At 40.5% G+C, this 20,832-nt stretch overlaps 1 protein-coding gene across 1 annotated transcript; it reads right to left on the bottom strand.

Annotated features, from left to right (window-relative positions):
- Nucleotides 1-2,030: 2,030 nt before the first annotated feature.
- Nucleotides 2,031-20,105, bottom strand: tpcn3 (two pore segment channel 3). The gene is made up of 19 exons (XM_020482226.2): nt 19,423-20,105; nt 18,484-18,566; nt 18,077-18,191; nt 17,480-17,608; nt 16,185-16,301; nt 15,912-16,030; nt 11,770-11,871; nt 10,187-10,313; nt 9,603-9,807; nt 9,156-9,300; nt 7,443-7,628; nt 6,859-6,923; nt 5,758-5,845; nt 5,435-5,504; nt 4,506-4,725; nt 4,071-4,161; nt 3,683-3,796; nt 3,162-3,274; nt 2,031-2,791 (listed from the first exon to the last, which is right to left on the bottom strand). The coding sequence occupies exons 1-19, from the start codon at nt 19,543-19,545 to the stop codon at nt 2,652-2,654; spliced, it is 2,352 nt and encodes a 783-aa protein (XP_020337815.1). The 5' UTR covers nt 19,546-20,105; the 3' UTR covers nt 2,031-2,651.
- Between the last annotated feature and the right edge of the window lie 727 nt (nt 20,106-20,832).

The following is a 20,832-nucleotide window of genomic DNA, read 5'->3' as shown; positions in this document are numbered from 1 at the left end:
GGGGTAACTTGTCTGAAAGCCATGTTTCAGAAAAGCAGAGGATTTTGCCGTAAAATAGAATGGAGGGAAGAGGTGAATGGCTTTCCCTTTGCTTTAATCTTGCCAGGCCTCCCCGTATCCTGCCTCCGTAACACCAGCGTTTCTGCTTGCATACCCTGAAAATTGGGTTGGAGTTACAGAAAGAGCCCAGGGCAGATGAGTCAAAGTTCGAGTTGAAGCCGCAATTGGCGTAAGTAACTGCTGATCTGATGTTCAAAAATTGTCGGTTGTAAGAAATGATAGTGGATACATTTCGTGAAAGTAAAGTAAAAATAAACTCTAAAAGAATCACAAAATAGTTGGGTCCGAGCTCGACAATGGAGTAATACATTCTTATATTTTGTGTTATGATAAATACTAACATATGTGCTAAACTCATGAGCCATTGATAATAAGCAATATGCTTTAATAAAGAATGGGCAACTCACATTGCACAGTGCGCACACATTCAGTGCCTCCAGAAAGTATTCACACCCCTTGAATTTTTCCACATTGTTGTGGTACAAAGTGGGATTAAAATGGTATATTGTATTGTATAGTTTTTGTAAAAGACCTACACAAAATACTCTCTAATATCAAAGTGTAAGAACATACAATTTTAAAAAACAAAACATTTATGAATAATTAAACACTAATAGAGCTTGATTAGATAAGTGTTCAACCCCCTGCTTTCAGCAGATTACAGCTGTGAGTCTTTCTGGGTAAGTCTCAGAACTTTCCACACTTGTAATGTACAACATTTGCCCATTATTCTTTTCAAAATATTTCAAGCTCTTTCAAATTGATTGTTGATCATTGCTAGACAACCATTTTCAGGTCTTGCCATAGATTTAAGAAGATTTAAGTGAAAACTGTAAATGGGCCACTCAGGAACATACACGGTCTTCTTGGTAAGCAACTCCAGGGTAGATTTGGCCTTGTGTTTTAGGTTATTGTCCTGCTGAAAGGTGAATTCATCTCCTACTGTCTGGTGGAAAGCAGACAACCATTTTTTCCTCTAGGATTTTGCCTGTGCTTAGCTCCATTCGGTTTCATCCTAAAAAAAAAACTGTCCTTAATGATTACAAGCATAACCATAACATGACGCAGTCGCCACTATGCTTGAAAATATGGAGTGCGCTACTCAGTAATGTGTTGTATTGGATTATCCTCAAACAAAATACTTTATATGCAAAACAAAAAGTTATTGCTTAGCCACATTTTTTGAAGTATTACTTTAGTGCCTTGTTGCAAACAAAATGCATGTTTTGGAATATTTTTTCTGTACAGGCTTCCTTTTCACTCTGCCAATTCGGTTAGTGTTGTGGAGTAACTACAATGTTGTTGATCCATTCAGTTTACTATCACAGCCAATAAACTAACTGTTGGCGGTTTCATTCCTCTCCGGCAACTGAGTTAGGAAGGACGTCTGTCTTTGTAGTAACTGGGTGTATTGATACACCATCCAAAGTGTAATTAATAACTTCACCATGCTCAAAGGGATATTCAGTCAGATGTTTTCTTTTTACCCATTTTACCCTACCAATAGGTGCCCTTCTTTGTGAGGCATTGGAAAACCTCAGCACACGGAGTCCATGCAACTTGTGACATGTTAAATACATTTTTACTCATGAACTTGAAATAGGCTTGCAATTACGAAGGGGTTGAATACTTGACTCAAGACACTTCAGCTTTTCATTTATGAATGTAAAACTGCCCCATAATGCATTGTGTGTAGGCCAGTGACTTTTTATTGCCTGTAAACACAACAAAAGTAGAACAAGCTAAGGGGTGTGCATACTGTCAGAAGGCACTGTAGCTATCCAACCGTTTCCAATCGCAATAATCTCTGCACGGTGTCAGGTAGGGTAGGCTATGCACCAAACGGCCAAACCTTACTTGAAAAAGTGAAGAAAGTGGCTGTACTGATGTCAGAGCAAACCAGTCTCTGGTAAATGAATGCTTGGTTACATGAAATGTTAGTTTGGCTGCACATAATACATCACAAGAAAGCCCTTAGCTGGTATGCTTTATTAATAGAGAAATAAATGATGTACATAGGCCTACAGAGTAATGGTTGTATTGAAGGTTGATTGGTGACTGAACTTCAAGGGCTGGTTCCCTGGACACAGATTAAACTATTGAGATTCTGTATTGAACATGCTTTTTAGTCCAGAAGGCCTGATCTGTATCCGGGAAACTGTGCATAAATGACAATATAAATCAAGTAAAAATAAATGAGTAAAGTCTGTATTTGAGTCAGATTTCCCAATAGAAACAACCTTTTATGCTGCAGCAAATTACCTCAGTAGATATTCCAATTTCAGTTTTCCCTTCATGATAGAGATAAAGCAAACAGCATTTGATAATCTATACTCAAACAAGAATACAATCTCATTTTTGATGAATGTGGATTGTGTTGTCAAGAGATGTACAAAAATAAGTAAATGAAAGAAAATACCTAGCTAAATATCACATTGAGGAATGTTACCCGTTTAAAGTGTATTTTGTTTTACATAAACCTAGAAATATTTCATAAAATATATATTTTTGATGATGCTACATAATATAAAGGCATTCCAGTACAAAAACAGAAAGCTAATTTAGAATATTTATTCCCTTTCTGACCATGGCTATACAGAATCAAAGTTTGGATTTGGGAAGTTCAGATTTGATGGGTTATTGGGATCGAAATCTTCGTCATCCGCAAAATCCTCTGGGTCTAGGTCCGCCTCAAACATCCTCTGTAACAAACCATCCACGGTTTTGTATCCTGGGAGGAAGCAGGCAGAAAGCTGAGGTCAGTACAGATGGTTAAAAGGGAAAGTCCTATTCAGGTAGACTACTACCTGAACTTGTCTAACAAAAAACACAGATTTACATTTTCCTATTGAAAAAAATGGTTTTTGATAACATTTTTCAGGGTAGTAAATCATAATTAATCACATACTGTGTAACTAGGATGATTCAATGTGATTCTATGATTGTGAATTCAGTACATTCAGAATACACAACACATTATAAGCAGCCATAATATTTGAAAGTGCATGAATTGCCATATGCATATATTCCATACACGTTAATAGATTTCCACCAGACAGGTGATTCAGACAGTAATGCAATGAATTCTCCTCAAAGCTTACTTTTACAGGCGATCTTGAACATGAGTGCAGGTTTTTCCTTGGTCGACTCAGAGTTGCCCATATCATTGTCGTTCGTTTCCATGGCATCCACCAAGTTTCCATCCAGTTTCTCTCTGATTGGCACAAAGAGAAAGCACAATAAAATCAAGATAAACACGGCTGTTCAGGAGGATACATCGTTACAGAACGTTCTGAAATGTTTTGCATAGACTGAGCAGCTATGATTGTCATGTTGAATGGGAAATCATATCAATTCATCACATTTATATCTGGAACACTGAATATTTCACCTCACTGAACATCTGAGTCTGCCACATCTACTGGCCAATAAGCAATTAGCAAACCCTTTATTTTAAGCAGTACATCATGAATACTGTATGTGGTTTAGCTTGGAACATGACTCATGGCTACATAAAATGATGCATGCTACACTTTCACTCCTCTAACTCAATACAAAAATAGAGCCCACCCCATGGCATAAAAAAATTTATTCTTTAATTGCAAAACTATCAGGCACTTACTGTTTGACGCCCAATTCCAGTTCCTCAATTTTCTTTTCCAGAGAAGATTGTAGGTTACTTTGGTCTACGGTGTACTCCACGAAGAAGGCTTCCAGGACGAAAGCAATGAAAATACTGGTGGAAAAAAAACATGCGATACTCAATTCTCAAAGAGTGAGTTATCAAATACCAAGTCATAGGCACTCCTCCAGCTCTGAAACTATTACATGGGTATAAGCAATATGGCGGACATTCCTCCAAGCCAATCAAAAGACAAAGCGAAGTTATTATCATATTGCTTAAACTTGTCTAATCCTTTTAGATCTACAGTATTGCCTGGAGGGGATTTGTAATTCAGCAATAGAGTATCTGTTTGGTTCTCAGTATTTCAAAGGAGACTTGTTCTTACTTGATAATGATGATGACAACTACAATGTGGAAGAGGACAAAGAACATCCTGGCTGAGATGTGAGTGACCGCGGTGAAACCGCTGGACAGCAGTGGGACCAACATTAAAGAAAATAATAAAATAGTAACAATACTTCACTGAGTGGTCAAGTTAGCCTGGCAACTTTGAGAAACACTGAGAAATTACCCAGTTGTCTGGATCCTAAAATAAGCTATGAAGACTGTTTACTAAAGAAAAAGGATAGGTTATAGTGCAATTTCATCTCATTTTTAACCCTCTACACACTAACCTACTGTAAAGTTTTAGTCAGTGACCACTACTTACTGTACATTTCAATTCAAGATTTCTATCTTGGAGCAACATTTTCACAAGAGTACATAAAAAGTATTGGTTTTAGCTTAATATCTGTATTTTCCCAAGCTTTGAAAAGGATATCATGCCACTGGTTGACCACGGTGAGTTCCAGTAATAGGATAAAAGAGGAAACAACGTTGTTAAAGTTGTTCTTGCAGTAGTTGTGCTTGGCAAACACTGAGTTTTTGAGCAGAGGGTTTCCACAGAATGCCTTATCCGGATCAGTGGAGTTGGCCTCAAAAAAGCGTATTTTCCCTTTGAACAGCTCCATTCCCACCATGGCGAATATGTAATAGACCACCTGAAAAATATATGGAACAACTATGCAGTCAATCAATCAGTTGCAACACAGGATTACATAGAGGGCTATTTCACTCCAATCAATTGTCTGATGTTTTCAGCCATCATAATACAGTGTCATTTAAATATATGAGTCAATGACCAAGACCATCTAATTTGTAGATCCAGCTGTATGGCATAATCCAAAATGAACAGAAGAGATAAGCATCACAATTGTAGTCCTTATCTTTTCCATTCATTTAGGGTTGAGGCATATAGCTGGATATACATAGCTGATAGATTGGGAATTTGATTCATCTTGACCTTTGAAATCATCGGATATCCCTTACAAGCGTCAATCTCATGAGCTTAGTTCAACTGAACCCAAAATACAAGCTTCATTTTACTCCAATGTTTGTAAACAAAGTAGATGTAAAACACCATATAGGCTCAAAACATGGTTACAACTATAATTACAATTTCATGGATGGTCAGTCCTTGCATCCATAGCTTTGTCTATGAATTTGAGAGTGGTTACATTTCTCCAGCCCCATACCTCAGCCTTTTAGTGAAACAGTGGAGGGGAGTACACTTTGGTATCGTTTCAACTCCTGATTGGCACTTTAAGCTCAATATGCAGGAATAGAGTCACACTTAGAGTCCATAAATATCATTAATAAACACAATAACTTCTTGGTGTAATTTAACTTAACTGCACACTAACAACTTACGACAATGAGCTGTCCGAAGGTGAGTATCGTTGGTCCAATCTTGATGAGGGTGTTGATGATGGCACGGAACCTGAGGGGAGAAAGAACATCAGGAAGAGTTCCACGTCCAAGTCTATGAATGAGAATATCAAAATCAACCATATCTGACTTCTATAGGTCTTTCTGCAAAATCATTTTGTCACAGTAGCTACTGCAGATACTAGCTCTGGTAGTTAAGGGAAACGGTTTGATAATGTTTCACATCTTAAGTTTGAAGCACACACACACACACACACACAACAGACACTGCTCATACAGGAAAAGGAAGTCCTTGACCTCCTAACCTTTTGATGTTGTCCACCACTCGTATGAGCCTCAGGATGCGCAGGATGAACACAATGTCCAGGATCTGACGGCTGGTGTAGCCTCCAGCTGGGACAAAACACATGAACATCACAACATGAACGCCAGGCAGACTCGGAGGGCTAAATTCTTTTACATGCATGTGTTCTACGCTGCAAGTTAGTAGAGGGCACCATCGACAGCATAAAGAAAAAAAGACAAAGAAAATAAACAGCATCCCAAGTCAACATAGGAAGCAGTTGTTTGATTTATAGCGCTTTTCAACAAGGTCCTCAAAGTAGGAAACACCTCATCCATCGCCAATGTATGCCACCCACTACCAATGTTATTTTATACTATACAGATTTTTTATACAGAGTCTCTATCAGAAGTCATCAATAAAAAAAAATAATATGAATAAAGTATTATTTTATCTTTCATTGTACTTTTGCTCATTTTCAAAAATGAAACATAACGATGACCACTCATTCAATAGGTTTAAAATACATGAAAAGGTCAAAGACCTATGGGCAACAGAAACAATAGGATGACTCCAACAAACAAACTAGAGGGTTACTATAGGTGACCTTCCACTCCTGCTCCCCAGGGCCAGCACAGCGTTGAAATAACGTAAAACCTCAATGTTAGCTCAATGTCAACAGCAGCCAGCATTGACAATGAGCCGCCATCAGAGGGTGGCTCATTGAGGAACAGCAAACCGCAGACAAAAATGGACAGTTAAGTTGGATATTGTATTTGCCTTAATATAAACAATGACAGTAAAAGTTCTCAAATGCCATAGTGGTCTACAATCGGAAATGTAGGCACACTGCTGCTGAGCCCTTAATAAAGAAAAGAACAAAGAAATAATAAATATACTGTTTGTGAGTAAAGAGTGGAAGTCATCGATAACACAATGTGCTAGATTTAAAGACATATTGGGCCAGTTTCCCCGGACACAGATTATGCCTAATCCTGGAATAAAAAGCATGCTCAATGGAGAATCTAATGGAATTCTAATCCAGGACTACATTTAGTCTGTGTCCAGGAACATGGCCCATTTTGGTTTTCCCTTCCCTAACACAGATTTAGGTTTTACTTACATAATTTCAGTGCTGAATTGATGATCATAGCAATCAAGGCAGTGATGACAATGATGGTGTCAAACCTGTGTGCATAGTGGTGAGGAAGATATTACTACACAAGTACTTAAACCGAAGCAGAAACGGTCTCCTTTCATTGCAGTTCAATCATCATATACCTAATCAGCTAGTACTACTTAAGTACGCAAGCCTTGGTCACAGAATTAGGGATGCTGCATCTACATGGCGTAAGGGGAACATAAAACCTCTCATATTGAGCAGACCTGGGATGAAATAGTACTGTTTTCTTTTTTTTTTTTTACTTCAGCCGTTCTTGATTGAGCTTACCTGACACAATGGAAGTCAAAAAAGTGCAGACCCTCAAAACTCTCAAAGTATTTGAAGGAAAAACAACAAATTATACTATGTATACTACGTATACTACTACTGGCAACACAAGGGGTTGGTTTCCCAGATTAAGATTGAGTTTTGTCCTGGATTAAAAAGCAAGCTCAATGGGATTCTTCAGTAAGCATTCTTTTTAGTCCAGGACTAGGCTTAAATCGCTGCCCGAGTAACCAGACAAAAATGCTTGGGCTTCTCACCAATTCCAGAACTGGTGTCTGGAGAAGAAGGCGCGCGGTTCGAAGCTGTACAGTTTGAGGAGGATCTCTAGGAGATAGAGAACCAGGAAAGCCCACTCTACGTTGGCTATCAACGGGTCCTCCTCATCCAGGCCGATGAACACAGCGTTAACCAGGATGATCAGGTCATAGGTGTACATGAACGCCCTGGATATCACACACACACACACGGAAAGAAACAAAGATATACAGTGCCTTGTGGAATAAGTCAAAGGGTCTGAATACTTTCCCATTTTGTTACGTTATAGCTGTATGCTAAAATGGATTAAATACATAAAAATCCTCAATCTACACACAATAGCCCATAATGACAAAGCAAAAAATGGTTTTTTAGAAATGTTTGCACATTTATTAAAAACTAAAAAACAGAAATACCTTATTTACATAAGTATTCAGACCCTTTGCTATGAGACTCGAAATTGAGCTCAGGTGCATCCTGTTTCCATTCATCATCCCTGAGATGTGCCTACAACTTGATTGGAGTCCACCTGTGATAAATTTAATTGATTGGACAAGATTTGGAAAAGCACACTTCTGTCTATATAAAAAAGGTCCCACAGTTGGCAGTCAAAGGAAATTGTCCGTAGAGCTTCGAGACAGGATTGTGTCGAGGCACAGATCTAGGGAAGGGGCCCAAAAAATGTTTGCTGCACTGAAGGTCCTCAAAAAACACAGTGGCCTCCATCATTCTTAAAATGGAAAAAGTTATATACCACTAAGACTCTTCCTAGAGCTGGCCGCCCAGCCAAACTGAGCAATCGGTCAGGTAAGTGACCAAGAACCCAATGGTCACGCTGACAGAGCTCTAGAGTTCCTCTGTGGAGATGGGAGAACCTTCCAGAAGGACAACCATCTCTGCAGCACGCCCCTTATCAGGCCTTAATGGTAGTGGCCAGAAGGAAGCCACTCCTCCGTAAAAAGCACATGACAGCCTGCTTGGAGTTTGCCAAAAGGCACCTAAAGACTCTCAGAGCATGACAAACAAGATTCTCTGGTCTGACGAAACCAAAATTCAACTCTTTGGTCTGAATGCGTCTGGAGGAAACCTGGCATCATCCCTACAGTGAAGCAGGGTGGTGGCAGCATCATGCTGTGGGGGTGTTTTTCAGTGGCAGGGACTGGGTGACTAGTCAGGATCGAAGCAAAGATTAACAGAGCAAAGAAGAGAGATCCTTGTTGAAAACCTTCTCCAGGGCACTCAGGACATCTCTGGAGAGACCTGAAAATAGCTGTGCAGCTATGCTCCCCATCGAACCTGACAGAGCTTGAGAAGAATGGGAGAAATTCCCCAAATACAGGTGTGCCATGCTTGTAGTGGCATACCCAAGAAGACTCAAGATTGTAATTGCTGCCAAAGGTCCTTCAACAAAGTACTGAGTAAAGGGTCAGAATTCTTATGTAAAATATGATATGTTATTTTCATTTAATAAATTAGCAAACAATTCTAAAAACCTGTCTTTGCCTTGTCATTATGGGGTATTGTGTAGATTGAAGAAAACAAAACAATTGAATACATTTTAGAGTAAGGCTGTAACCTAACAAAATGTGGAAAAGGTCAAGGGGTCTCAATACTTTCCGAAGGCACTGTCTACTTTCAGATACTTTCACACGCTCCCCCAAACCTCTTCCCTGTACGTCTGCTGAGTAACATCTACACTCATTGGCTGCACTCACTTGTGCTGGACCATGCGGCAGACGAGACGACTGGGGGAGGAGAGATAGAGAGAGGGGAGCCATGTCTTAAGGGGGTGAGGCCGTGACTTCATCATGATCACCTGGATGTTCAGGAGGTCCGCAAGCTGAACAAATGCCACTTTCCCTGCACAGGTGGATGGAAGGATTAAATTAATTAAGGCTTCAGCACAAAGCAGGTGCTGCATTGGTCATCTTGGGTAACACTACGGTCACGTTCCAGGGTAACTACATTGCAGGCATTGCATTGCATGAACCAATGGTTGTGGACCATGTCAGTGACTGGGAATTCGGGCTTCAAATGGCTACATCATATGATGTGGATGTTAGCTGATACATTAAACACCTATCCAGGTCCATCTGCAATTTACTCAGCATGTAACACAGCTTTGTGTGGGTCTCTGTGTGAAGTAGACTCCAACCACTCACCTATGCAGCCTTTGTTGTTGTCGTCGGAGACGCTCCACAGCAGCTCCCTGTGGGCGTTGCTGATGTCCGGCTGGACCAACCGCACAAGCTGGTTCCAACAGGCCTGGCTTACCACAGGCTCCCCCTCTCCCTTCCTCTCCTGCAGCACACCGAAGGCACGCACCATCTTGTGCCTCTTGGCCCTGACGAGCTTCCGTACTTCTTCCTGATTGGGTACATAGGATAGGAGTAGGATGAAGTCGCCTGTAGACACATCTTGTCTCAGTTTAGCATTTTCCCCACAAATGGTTGAGGCACCAAGCTGCCTTAATCTACAGAGCCAGGAGATAGGCGCAGGAGCCATTCCATCTCACACAAGCCAAGGCTACTTACATTTTAAAAGTCACCAATATTGAATTTCAGAATAAAACACAAAAGCACTCAAAATAGCTACCTTTAAGCAACAACCTATCAAAGTTATGTGACGTTCAACTAGCTCATTCAGACACGCTCTACACAAAATGAAATAAACCATATCAGAACCAACAAAAGGAGCAAATCTGCGAAGAAATTGCTTATATCATTGTCTTGTCCGCCCACTCTACCTTCAGGTACTTTTTGTAGTTGTTGTACACGACCGCCAGGAACACTGACATGAAGATGTAGGTGTTGATGAGGATATAGGTGATGAAGAACACGGCAAAGTAAACGCTGAAGTTGTACGCTGGCATCCTACGTAGGGAAATAAAGACAAAAATAAAAAAATATTTGTCCACGTGTCTATATATTAAAGATTAAACAATTAAATGACTTGTGATATTTTACAGTTTATGTATTTTGCAGACGCTCTTATCCAGAGCGACTAACCCGTGTATTCAACTTCAGTAGGCAAAACCCAACTCGTATCACCATCATTGCAAGTATAATCTACTCCCAGCAAAATTGTTGTAGGTTTATTAGGTAGACCACCCTTTCACGGAAATGGTTCGCTCCTACAGACAGGGAGTCACATGGCCGTGGCTTGCTATATCAAGCAGGCAGAGACATTCAGTTACTGTTCGATTGAACATTAGAATGGCAAAACGAGTGACTTAAGCACCTTTGAACGTGGTATAATCGTCAGTTCTAGGTGCGACGGTTCCAGTATCTCAGAAATGTCCATCCTCCTGGGCTTTTCATGAACGACAGTGTCTAAGGTTTACCGAGAATGGTGCATCCAGCCACCAACAGGTAAATAACAGAGCAGTACAACAGTGGTGTGCAGAACGGCATCTCGAGAACGCACAACTCGGTCTTTGACACTGATGGGCTTATGCAGCAGAAGGCAACACGAGGTTCCATTCCTATCAACTAAAAACAAAAAGAAGCAGCTCCAGTGGGCACGCGATCGACAACACTGGACAATTGAGTGGAAAAACATTGGCTGGTCCAACGAATCAAGGTTCCTGTTGCATCATGTTGGAGTCACGATTTGTCCTAGGCAGCATGGGTCCATCCTGCTTGGTTTCAAAGGTAATGTTGGGGTAATGTTTTCCTGGTACACGTTAGGTCCCTTGAACAACATTTCCATGCCTCAAAGAATTCAGGCTGTTCTGGAGGCAAAGTGGGATCCGACACAGTACTAAATGGGTGTCCCTAATAAACTGGCCACTGTGTGTATATAAAGGGGCATGCCAAAAGGCAACTTTGCACTTAGTTGCACTACAAATCAAAAGTCATACAGTTAAAGCTAGAATCTTTAAATGCTACATCCATTTTCTGACTTCTAAATTAATGATAAATACCCATTGATTCTTAAAGAATAACTGATAAATGCCTGATGAGCTCAGTCCAACTGTCATACTCCATCAGAACCCAAAATATAAGATTGTTTTTACTCCAATGTTTGTTAACAATGTAAACAAACACTGTCTAGCCTCATAACACGGTTAAAACTATAATTTGTGATAGTGGATGGTCATCCCTTGCATCCATAGCTCTGTCTATGAATTTGGCAGTGGTTACATTTTTCCAAGCCCACCTCTAAGCTTTTTACCAAAACAGAGGTGGGGTGCCAGCTTTGTTATTTTTATCAATTCAGGATTCTAGCTTTAAAAAGAAGAATTCAAATCTTACTAGACTTCATAAAAATTAATTCATAATAAAAATCATAAGGAATAAGGTTGGATAATGTACCCAGGGTACTCACATGATATCCGGGCTGTTGGCAGTCGTGACTAGGACATAGAGATCAAAGACAATCTCCAGATAGTTGGTGAAATAGGGGCGTCCCTCTATTGTTTTAAGGCCCCTAGGGAGGAAGCAGCAGCACAAATGTGGTTTGCATTATGTCCAACAACAATGCCCCCCCCCAAAGAAACTACTTTAAATTACTCTGGATGAGTGTCTAAGGGCAACTTGATCCTTGCCCCCTCCCTCTTTGCAAACTGGAAGTATGGATGGATGTCCTCTACTAACCACACAAGGACGGTGTAGGATGACATAGCCCCTCAGAGCACTGCTTTTCATTCTAATGGTTAAGATTAGGTTTGGGAATTGGGATAGAAAAGCTGATTCTAGACCTGCTCTTATAGAGGAAACTACGGTAGTTTTCAGTGCAACTTTATGAAGTGCTATGCATTTGGTAGTACTTCTTTGCTTGCCAACTAGACCAGACCAGCATGGGTGCAGGCTTTTGTTCCAACCCAGCATGAACATGCCTGATCCAACTAATAAAAGGCTTGATAGAATAGGAGTTGAATCAAACTTGTTAACCCTAGTTCTGTTTTAAAAATTTCTTATTTTTTAAGTAAAAAGCGTTTTTGCTTCCCAACCCCATATGTGGGTCAAATATGACCCGTATGTATTTCCTATGGAATCCACTGCATTGCACTCGTCAAACTGACTTTTATTTGTTACAACAATAAAAACTAAGTAATTCATAAAATGTATTAAATATATTGTGTTTAATGTTCATTAATCACCATTTTAATTTCTCCTTTTTAACTCATTGAATAAAAACAGTTTCATAAGGAGGATCATAAGAAAGTTGACAGACATACAGTTGAAGTCGGAAGTTTACATACACCTTAGCAAAATACATTTAAACTCAGTTTCACAATTCCTGACATTCAATCCCTGTCTTAGGTCAGTTATGATCACCACTTTATTTTAAGAATGTGAAATGTCAGAATAATAGGAGAGAGAATGAGTTATTTCAGCTTTTATTTATTTCATCACATTCCCAGTGGGTCAGAAGTTTACATACACTCAATTAGTATTTGGTAGCAGTGCCTTTAAATTGTTTAACTTGGGTCAAACGTTTCAGGTAGCCTTCCACAATAAGTTGGGTGAATTTTGGCCCATTCCTCCTGACAGAGCTGGTGTAACTGAGTCAGGTTTGTAGGCCTCCTTGCTCGCACACACTTTTTCTGCTCTGCCCACACATTTTCTAGAGGGTTGAGGTCAGGGCTTTGTGATGGCCACTCCAATACGTTGACTTGGTTGTCCTTAAGCCATTTTGCAACAACTTTGGAAGTATGCTTGGGGTCATTGTCTATTCGGAAGACCCATTTGCAACCAAGCTTTAACTAAAGATGTTGCGTCAATATATCCACATCATTTTCCCACCTCATGACGCCATCTATTTTGTGAAGTTCACAAGTCCCTCCTGCAGCAAATCACCCCACAACATGATGCTGCCACCCCCGTGCTTCACAGTTGGGATGGTGTTCTTCGACTTGCAATCCTGCTCCTTTTTCCTCCAAACATAACAATGGTCATTATGGCCAAACAGTTCTATTTTTGTTTCATCAGACCAGAGGACATTTCTCAAAAAAGTACGATCTTTGTCTCCATGTGCAGTTGCAAACTGTAGTCTGGCTTTTTTAATGGCGGTCTTGGAGCAGTGGCTTCTTCCTTGCTGAGTGGCCTTTTAGGTTATGTCGATATAGGACTCGTTTTACTGTGGATATAGATACTTTTGTATCCGTTTCCTCCAGCATCTTCACAAGGTCCTTTGCTGTTGTTCTGGGATTGATTTGCACTTTTCGCACCAAAGCACGTTTAGCTCTAAGAGACAGAACGTGTCTCCTTTCTGAGTGGTATGACAGCTGTATGGTCCCATGGGGTTTATACTTGCGTACGATTGTTTGTACAGATGAATGTGGCGTTGGAAATTGCTCCCAAGGACGAACAAGACTTGTGGAGGTCTACAATTTCTGAGCTCTTGGCTTATTTCTTTTGATTTTCCCATGATGACAAGCAAAGAGGCACTGAGTTTGAAGTTAGGCCTTGAAATGCATCCACAGGTTCACCTCCAATTGACTCAAATGATGTCAATTAGCCTTCTAGAAGCTTCTAAAGCCATGACATCATTTTCTGGAATTTTCCAAACTGTTTAAAGACACAGTCAACTTAGTGTATGTAATCTTCTGACCCACTGGAATTGTGATACAGTGAATAATAAGTGAAATAATCTGTCTGTAAACAAATGTTGGAAAAAGTAGATGTCCTAACCAACTTGCCAAAACTATAGTTTGTTAACACATTTGTGAAGTGGTTGAAAAATTAGTTTTAATGACTCCAACCTAAGTGCATGTAAACTTCTGACTTCAACTGTACAATCAAAATGGTTTTACAGATGCTGGATGAGGAAGCCATTTGTGCCTCTGACTCAGAGGTTTCCAATTCAGATGGCACAGACTATGTGCCTGTGGGCAAAGCTGAAATAGTGGATGCACCTGGTAGTCCAGCTGTCCTAGAAGATTCTACAGATGGGCAGGACTCCTCTGAGGAGGAGAGTGAGTAAAAAGGGGTCTTACTGGAGTGAACACCCCCCCTCTCCACACACACACAAACACACTAAAGGCATAACATCCTGAGGAGCTGCCCAGGGCATGTGCCGGGGTCAACAGTTGTGTCACTAAAAGTTGCCTGGGAGCTGTTTATTAGTGACAACATCATTGAGGAGGTCCAAAAGTGTACAAATTTAGAAGGACGGAGAAGAGCGACAGCAAAAGGGACAGAGTGTAGAGAAGTCGACAAAGAACTAAAGGCCTTTATTGGTTTAACCCTCCTTTCCGGCATGGAGAACAGGTGGGATGTCTCAACAAGGGAGCTATTTTTGGATCCACTGCAGAATCCAATGTATAAGGCCACCATGTCGGTCGGAAGATATGAGGATATCCGTTGCTACCGGAGGCTTGATGACAAGAGGACCAGAGTGTTCAGAGAGGCAACGGACCACCTGGCAGCCTTCCGGTATGTGGGGACCTTTTCCTAGCAAACTGTAGAGGAAGGTTCATCCCCAGCGATTGCGTCACAGTGGATGAGCAGTTTTCCTCCAGCTTGGCATTCCGTCCAATATTGGTTTCATCAGACCAGAGAATCTTGTTTCTCATGTCTGAGAGTCCTTTAGATGCCAATTTGGCAAACTACAAGCGGGCTGGCATGTGCCTTTTACTGAGGAGTGGCTTCCGTCTGGCCACTACCATAAAAGGCCTGATTCGTGGAGTGCTGCAGAGATGGTTGTCCCTCTGGAAGGTTCTCCCATCTCCACAGATGAACTGAGGCAATGGAAAGCTGTGGGGTGATGAAAGAGAGCCATGCCACCACCACTCAGAGCTGCCAGGTCCAGAAGAGGTGCCAGCTCTGCCCAAGCGCAAAGGATAGAAAAGTCAGCTGCTGGTGTTCTCAGTGCAACACACCTGTCTGCAAAGAGCACAGTCACATGCTTGTTGTTTATAACAAATGCATGGACTAAGACAGCATAAGAAAGCATCACACACGCAAACGTTGTTCCTTTTAGTGTTCAATGTTTTCTAAATTCACAACTGTTAGTGTTGTCATTAATATTGATGAACTTTGAATGTTTCGAAATATTACAACGTGCTTAAGGTGGTTTTATTTGGTTCTTCACATTAAAAGGTTGAATGTGAAACTTTGATTGTAAGAACGATTGTAAGAACAATATGTTCATATTTTCAATAGCCGTTATGGAATTTCATAATATGTTATCATTGGAATGTGTATCAAACTGTTGAAGAGCAGTTAAACGTCTAAAATAATAAAAAGGCCCAAATCATCACTCAAGACAATTATGTTCCTCAAAATTGATCATATTTTAGACCCATGTGTATCAAACACAGATATTACAATATCGGGTCATTTTGACCCGGCATATGCATTCTTGGGGCGCCATGTTTACTATGCATCCCAGGGTTAATGCTTGGCTGGAATAAAGGCCTGCATTCAGACTAGGCCTCTGCAGACAAAATGGTCACCCCTGTCCGAGATTTTACAATGCTGGCAGACATGCCCATATGACTACAATTCCTGATCCTGACTTACCTTTTTCCAAAAAGTTTGAGGGCCATGAGTGAGAACATGAGCACACTGAACATGAAGAGCAGGAAGACATAGAGGATCTGAGGCAGTGCGTTCCGGATGCTTCGGAACGCTCTCCGGAGCTAGAGGAAGGAAGAGAGAATGTGAGTGAGTGACAGAAAGGGGATACTTAGTCAGTTGTACAACTGAATGCATTAAACCGAAATGTGTCTTCCGCATTTAACCCAACCCCTCTGAATCAGGGGGAAGATGATGTGGGTGATAGACAGACTTTACCTGTCTTCCCTCAGTGATATTGACCAGTAGAAGGGGCCTCAGTACCCGCGACCAGCGGACAGCGTAGAAACCACTGGCTTTCAACGCCCCATAAATGATCATGTCAACAAGAGAGAGCTGAGGAGGAGAATAATGTCAATTATTACCTCGTTTCTTTAATTGTATTGGGAGTAGTTATTCAAAGTTTTATGCGTCTAACGACTCCTGGAGACCAAAGTAAATTGTATAGATTTAGTGTGGCAATTGTATTGTAGCCATATTGTTTCCATCTATCCAATCCTGAAGCGGGTGAGTGTAATGGCTAGTGGTTGATTTGCAATTCAGCATTTTGGATTATTTCAGAGCAATTCTCAAACTTCCTAAATTGGAGCCCAGCGTTGGAAGTTGGAATTGAGTCTAGCTTCAAGCAGCATGACGGCTTGAAGCTAGACCAATTCCAAAATTGGGCTCCACTTTTCCACACACTGCTCAATCAAGAGTCAACACCACCCCAGTCATGCAATTTACATTGAAATATGTTTTACCACCTATATCTATCTCTATCAATACATGTTTGCATACATGGTCAATACAGCAGTTAGCGGTGTCCAACATTGCATTCAAAATGAGTCATTTGTTTATTCTGAATCAAACTGAGTCATAGCGTTAACACTAGGAAGTAACTAGGAGTTGAGAATCCCTGACACAGGGAAACTTCGGGCTAAAGGTTGTTTCACAACAGTGTGCAAAGCACTTCTCAGCACATTCTCAACTTGTCATACAGTTCCTTCAAATGCTGCTACACTGACAGTCACTGGGTAGGTTTCCCAACTCCTTCTTGGCCAAAGTAGTAAACGATTTCTTTCAATGACACAAGACTAATAAATGTTAGCAATACCTTGCTTTTGGGTTTGACTCCAGTATTGTTCATATATACAGAATATGTATAAGCTGTCGCCGGATAAAAATAATTCGAATAAATTAAAATGTACTATTCCGGTACCTGTACCTACACAGAGATATGCACACTGAATCAAAAGGACTGGATCACAATGACCCTAGTGTTCATGTCTTGTGAGGAGAGGTAGGAGAGAGCAGAGCAGACAAGGCATTTCCAATGTAGTAGTTGGACAAATAAAGTTGTATTGTATTCCACTAAAGATCATGAGGGTAATACGCACTCCCTAAACTTGAGTACACCAGGACTGGGCTGAAAAATAATACAGATAAGAAATATGAGGTCTGCGGAATATTGCTGTTCCCCTGTGCTTTATTCCTGCACCTAAAAATAATTCCATTATTTGAGTTGCGCCTACCAAAATGATGGCAAAGATGCAGATGTTCTTGGGGTCTTTCCAAAACCTTTCCCGGGGAATGACTTTGGCGTAGTGCACGAGCCGAGCAGTGAAGGCTGCCAGACAGACAAGCTCGATCACTGAGGTAACCTGAGGGAGACAAAAACAATGTGTGCCTGCTATCAATTCAGTAAAAGATTGCATATGCACAACCAATTGTTAGCAATTCAACCCAGTTTGACCAGGTGTTAATTTGGTGCAAACAAGGGAAAAAATGCTTTGAAACAGGAGGGGCTATGTGACCTTGTCCAATGAGAACATTTCAGTTTCAGAACATTTCTGCAATGTGCCCTAGGCCTAATAAACAGGACCCTGGTACTCTCATCACAAAACAGAGGTCACACACAGTGCTACACATAATACAACTGTGGCTATATTTAAAACATGAAAAGAGCAATACAACAAGCCTAAAGAAACAGGGTTATTAGTAACGATTTCAAGAGACAATAATTCCTGCATACTGCTTGGAATGTTTCATTATCTCTGGCCCAAAAGATTGGCATTTTAAAAGACTGAGAATTACACCAAGTTGAGAGGAATATCATTGTGGATATCTACCCATATTGGCAGAGGGACAACTGCTGGGTCTTCAAAGATGGCCAAAGCCAGGTCCACTAGGATGAAGGCATACACCAGGATCTGCAACCCCCAATGGTTATAGAGCAGGTACAATCTGTGGAAGAAAAGCAACAACCAGAATCCATATTTCAATGGAATTATCCAATATCTTCAAACATAGATAGAAGACAACCCTCTCTCTGACTTTTTTTTCATCTGTTCCTCACACACACAAATATGGCCTATGATAGCAGGACTACCGCTAATGCTATCCTTAAGCTACAAGTGACAAGATTCTATCTATTTGTATTTATTCTAATACATGCTGTCTATTTCGATAAATTCAACCAGTTGAATGCTCTGGCAACTATAACCTAACATTATTAAACATAACCATCTCTACCTACCTTATAGCTTGAGGTGTTGTGTCAAAAAATATGTTCCTGTTATACTGGGCGTCTGACACGTACACTGCTGCAAGGTCAAAATCCTGGAACACCCCCACAGACAATAAAAGCAGCCAGTGAATACACTACGCAAAAAAAACCTTTGGTATATCATAGCCATATCTAGATAATACAAAACAGTAGTGTCTATAGGTTTATTATATGTATAAAGTGTCTCAAGGTAGGAATGCTGATCTAGGACCAGCACCCACCTGTCCATGTAAAAAAGTACTACTGTGATTCCAAGTCAGCACGACCACTCGAAGCCGCTTGAAAAATAGCGGCGCTGGATGAAAAATGAAGTGTGTGATCCAACTGGTCAAGTCATGCAATTGGTACAATATATGATCATATGAATCCATGGGATCCTTGATATCAGTAAAGCATTAGAGCAAATAGGGACATTGACTATGCATTATGTACATAGGCTGACAAGTGTCAAGGCAACACAATCAACTGAAGATAATTAAGTAACGTTAGTGTGTAATGAACCAAAATTCTAATTTCAAGGGGAAAACGCTCCGCCCAATATAGGCAAACAAACATGTTGATGACATGTATAATATAAACGTTAAAGGAAAACACGCGTGGTGTGTTGGCTGTGACAAAACGCATTATTGCCACGCCAGTAAGAGAGCCTAAAGTTGGTGCATGACTATTTCATGCATTATTATCATGATTTAAAAAATATATATATTTTTAAATACAGCCTACAGTAGCCCAGGGCAACTTTATAAAACTATGCACATACCGTACTCTGCACGAACGCAAACAACTTAAGTATGAGGTCATGTGATGAGACAATGACAGAAAGAAAATACTATATAATGTATCGACTTGGAAATGTAACGGAGCACCGATAGGTGATACGTCAGCAATATCCTACAAAATATCACTTACACCCTTTGTCTTTCTGTTCCCAGTTTCAGATGCATTTCCACTGTTTCTTATCCCCTTTCCATTTTCCGGCGCCTCTTCTGGAGTGATTTCCTTTTTATCTGGTTCAGACATTGTTTTTAGCATTACATTTCCCTTGAAAATGTACCTTTCTCCTCTTTCGTAGGCCTAGATAAACTATTCGCTCCCGTTAAGTTAGCAGGATATCCCGTGATTGAGTTGGGAGTCGTCCCCCCCAAAAAATTGTTATAACTCCTGTTTTCTTGCACGTTACAGCGTCTGCTACATATACGTTCCTCAAATATCACACATTCTTGTCGAATTGAAGGCATGCTAACATTTTAACCTCATGTCGTAATCGGAGGATGGAATAGCCTACTGTCTTTTTTGAATGATAACAGAAAGATTGTGAAATGAATACTTATGCCAGGATTTTTTATCTGTCATGTGACAAGTTTAGCGGAAATAGCGGAGGAGAGACGAACGCGCTGGAAGGAAACGTTATGGCATAAATAGAGTTGCCAGAATGTGAGAACTCTTGTGATGTGAGAACTTAAGGTTCGTACAGCACTCGTATTAGAGAAAACATGATGCTATACACAGTGTACAAAACATTAGGAACACCTGCTCTTTCTATGACAGACTGACCAGATGCACCTGGGGGTGATACTAATCCAGGTGAAAGCTATGATCCCTTATTGATGGCACTTGTTAAATCCACTTCAATTAGTGAAGATGACGTGGAGGAGACAGGTTAAATAAGGATTTTTAAGCCTTGAGGTACTGGCGTGTGGATGTGTGCCATTCAGAGGGTGAATTGGCAAGACAAAACATTTAAGTGCCTTTGAACGGTGTATGTTAGTCATAGCTGCAGAAGCATCTGGGCATTGTTGCCAACTCCTCAGTAAGGAAAGTAGCTATTGGCTGTCCTATAAATCACTAAATTACGTCATTGCATAATTTGGATAATTGGCCATGTGCATGTAATTGTGATGGATGCTGTAGAGAGAGGAATAACGTCATGGGAGAGAAAGTGAGTAAAAAACACCCTAAATATGTTTAGAACTACAAATGAACTTCTGTCGATTCTTGGGACCGGCAAAAGAAACACTCTGCAAGAGTTATAGTTTTTTATTTAGTCATTTTCTTAATTCGGTTGGGTTTTTAACCTTATGGTCCACTTAGGAGCCTATAACAAATAACAGTAAAACACATTTTTAACCATAACAATTTGTTACATTTGTTTGTATACAATCTACATTAACAATCTAAATGGACCAAAAAGAGAATGTAATAAAATAAATGGCAATGTGAGAATTATGGTAACTAGTCTGGCCCTAATTCAGGTTATTTATTAAAAATATGTTTTTATGTAAGCCAGGGTGGGATCAGCCAGCGGTCTGGACATGGAGG

Source organism: Oncorhynchus kisutch, linkage group LG1, assembly GCF_002021735.2.
Source record: "Oncorhynchus kisutch isolate 150728-3 linkage group LG1, Okis_V2, whole genome shotgun sequence".
Taxonomy (NCBI): domain Eukaryota; kingdom Metazoa; phylum Chordata; class Actinopteri; order Salmoniformes; family Salmonidae; genus Oncorhynchus; species Oncorhynchus kisutch.
Note: the sequence above shows the minus strand (reverse complement) of the source record. Positions and strands in the feature narration are given on the sequence as shown.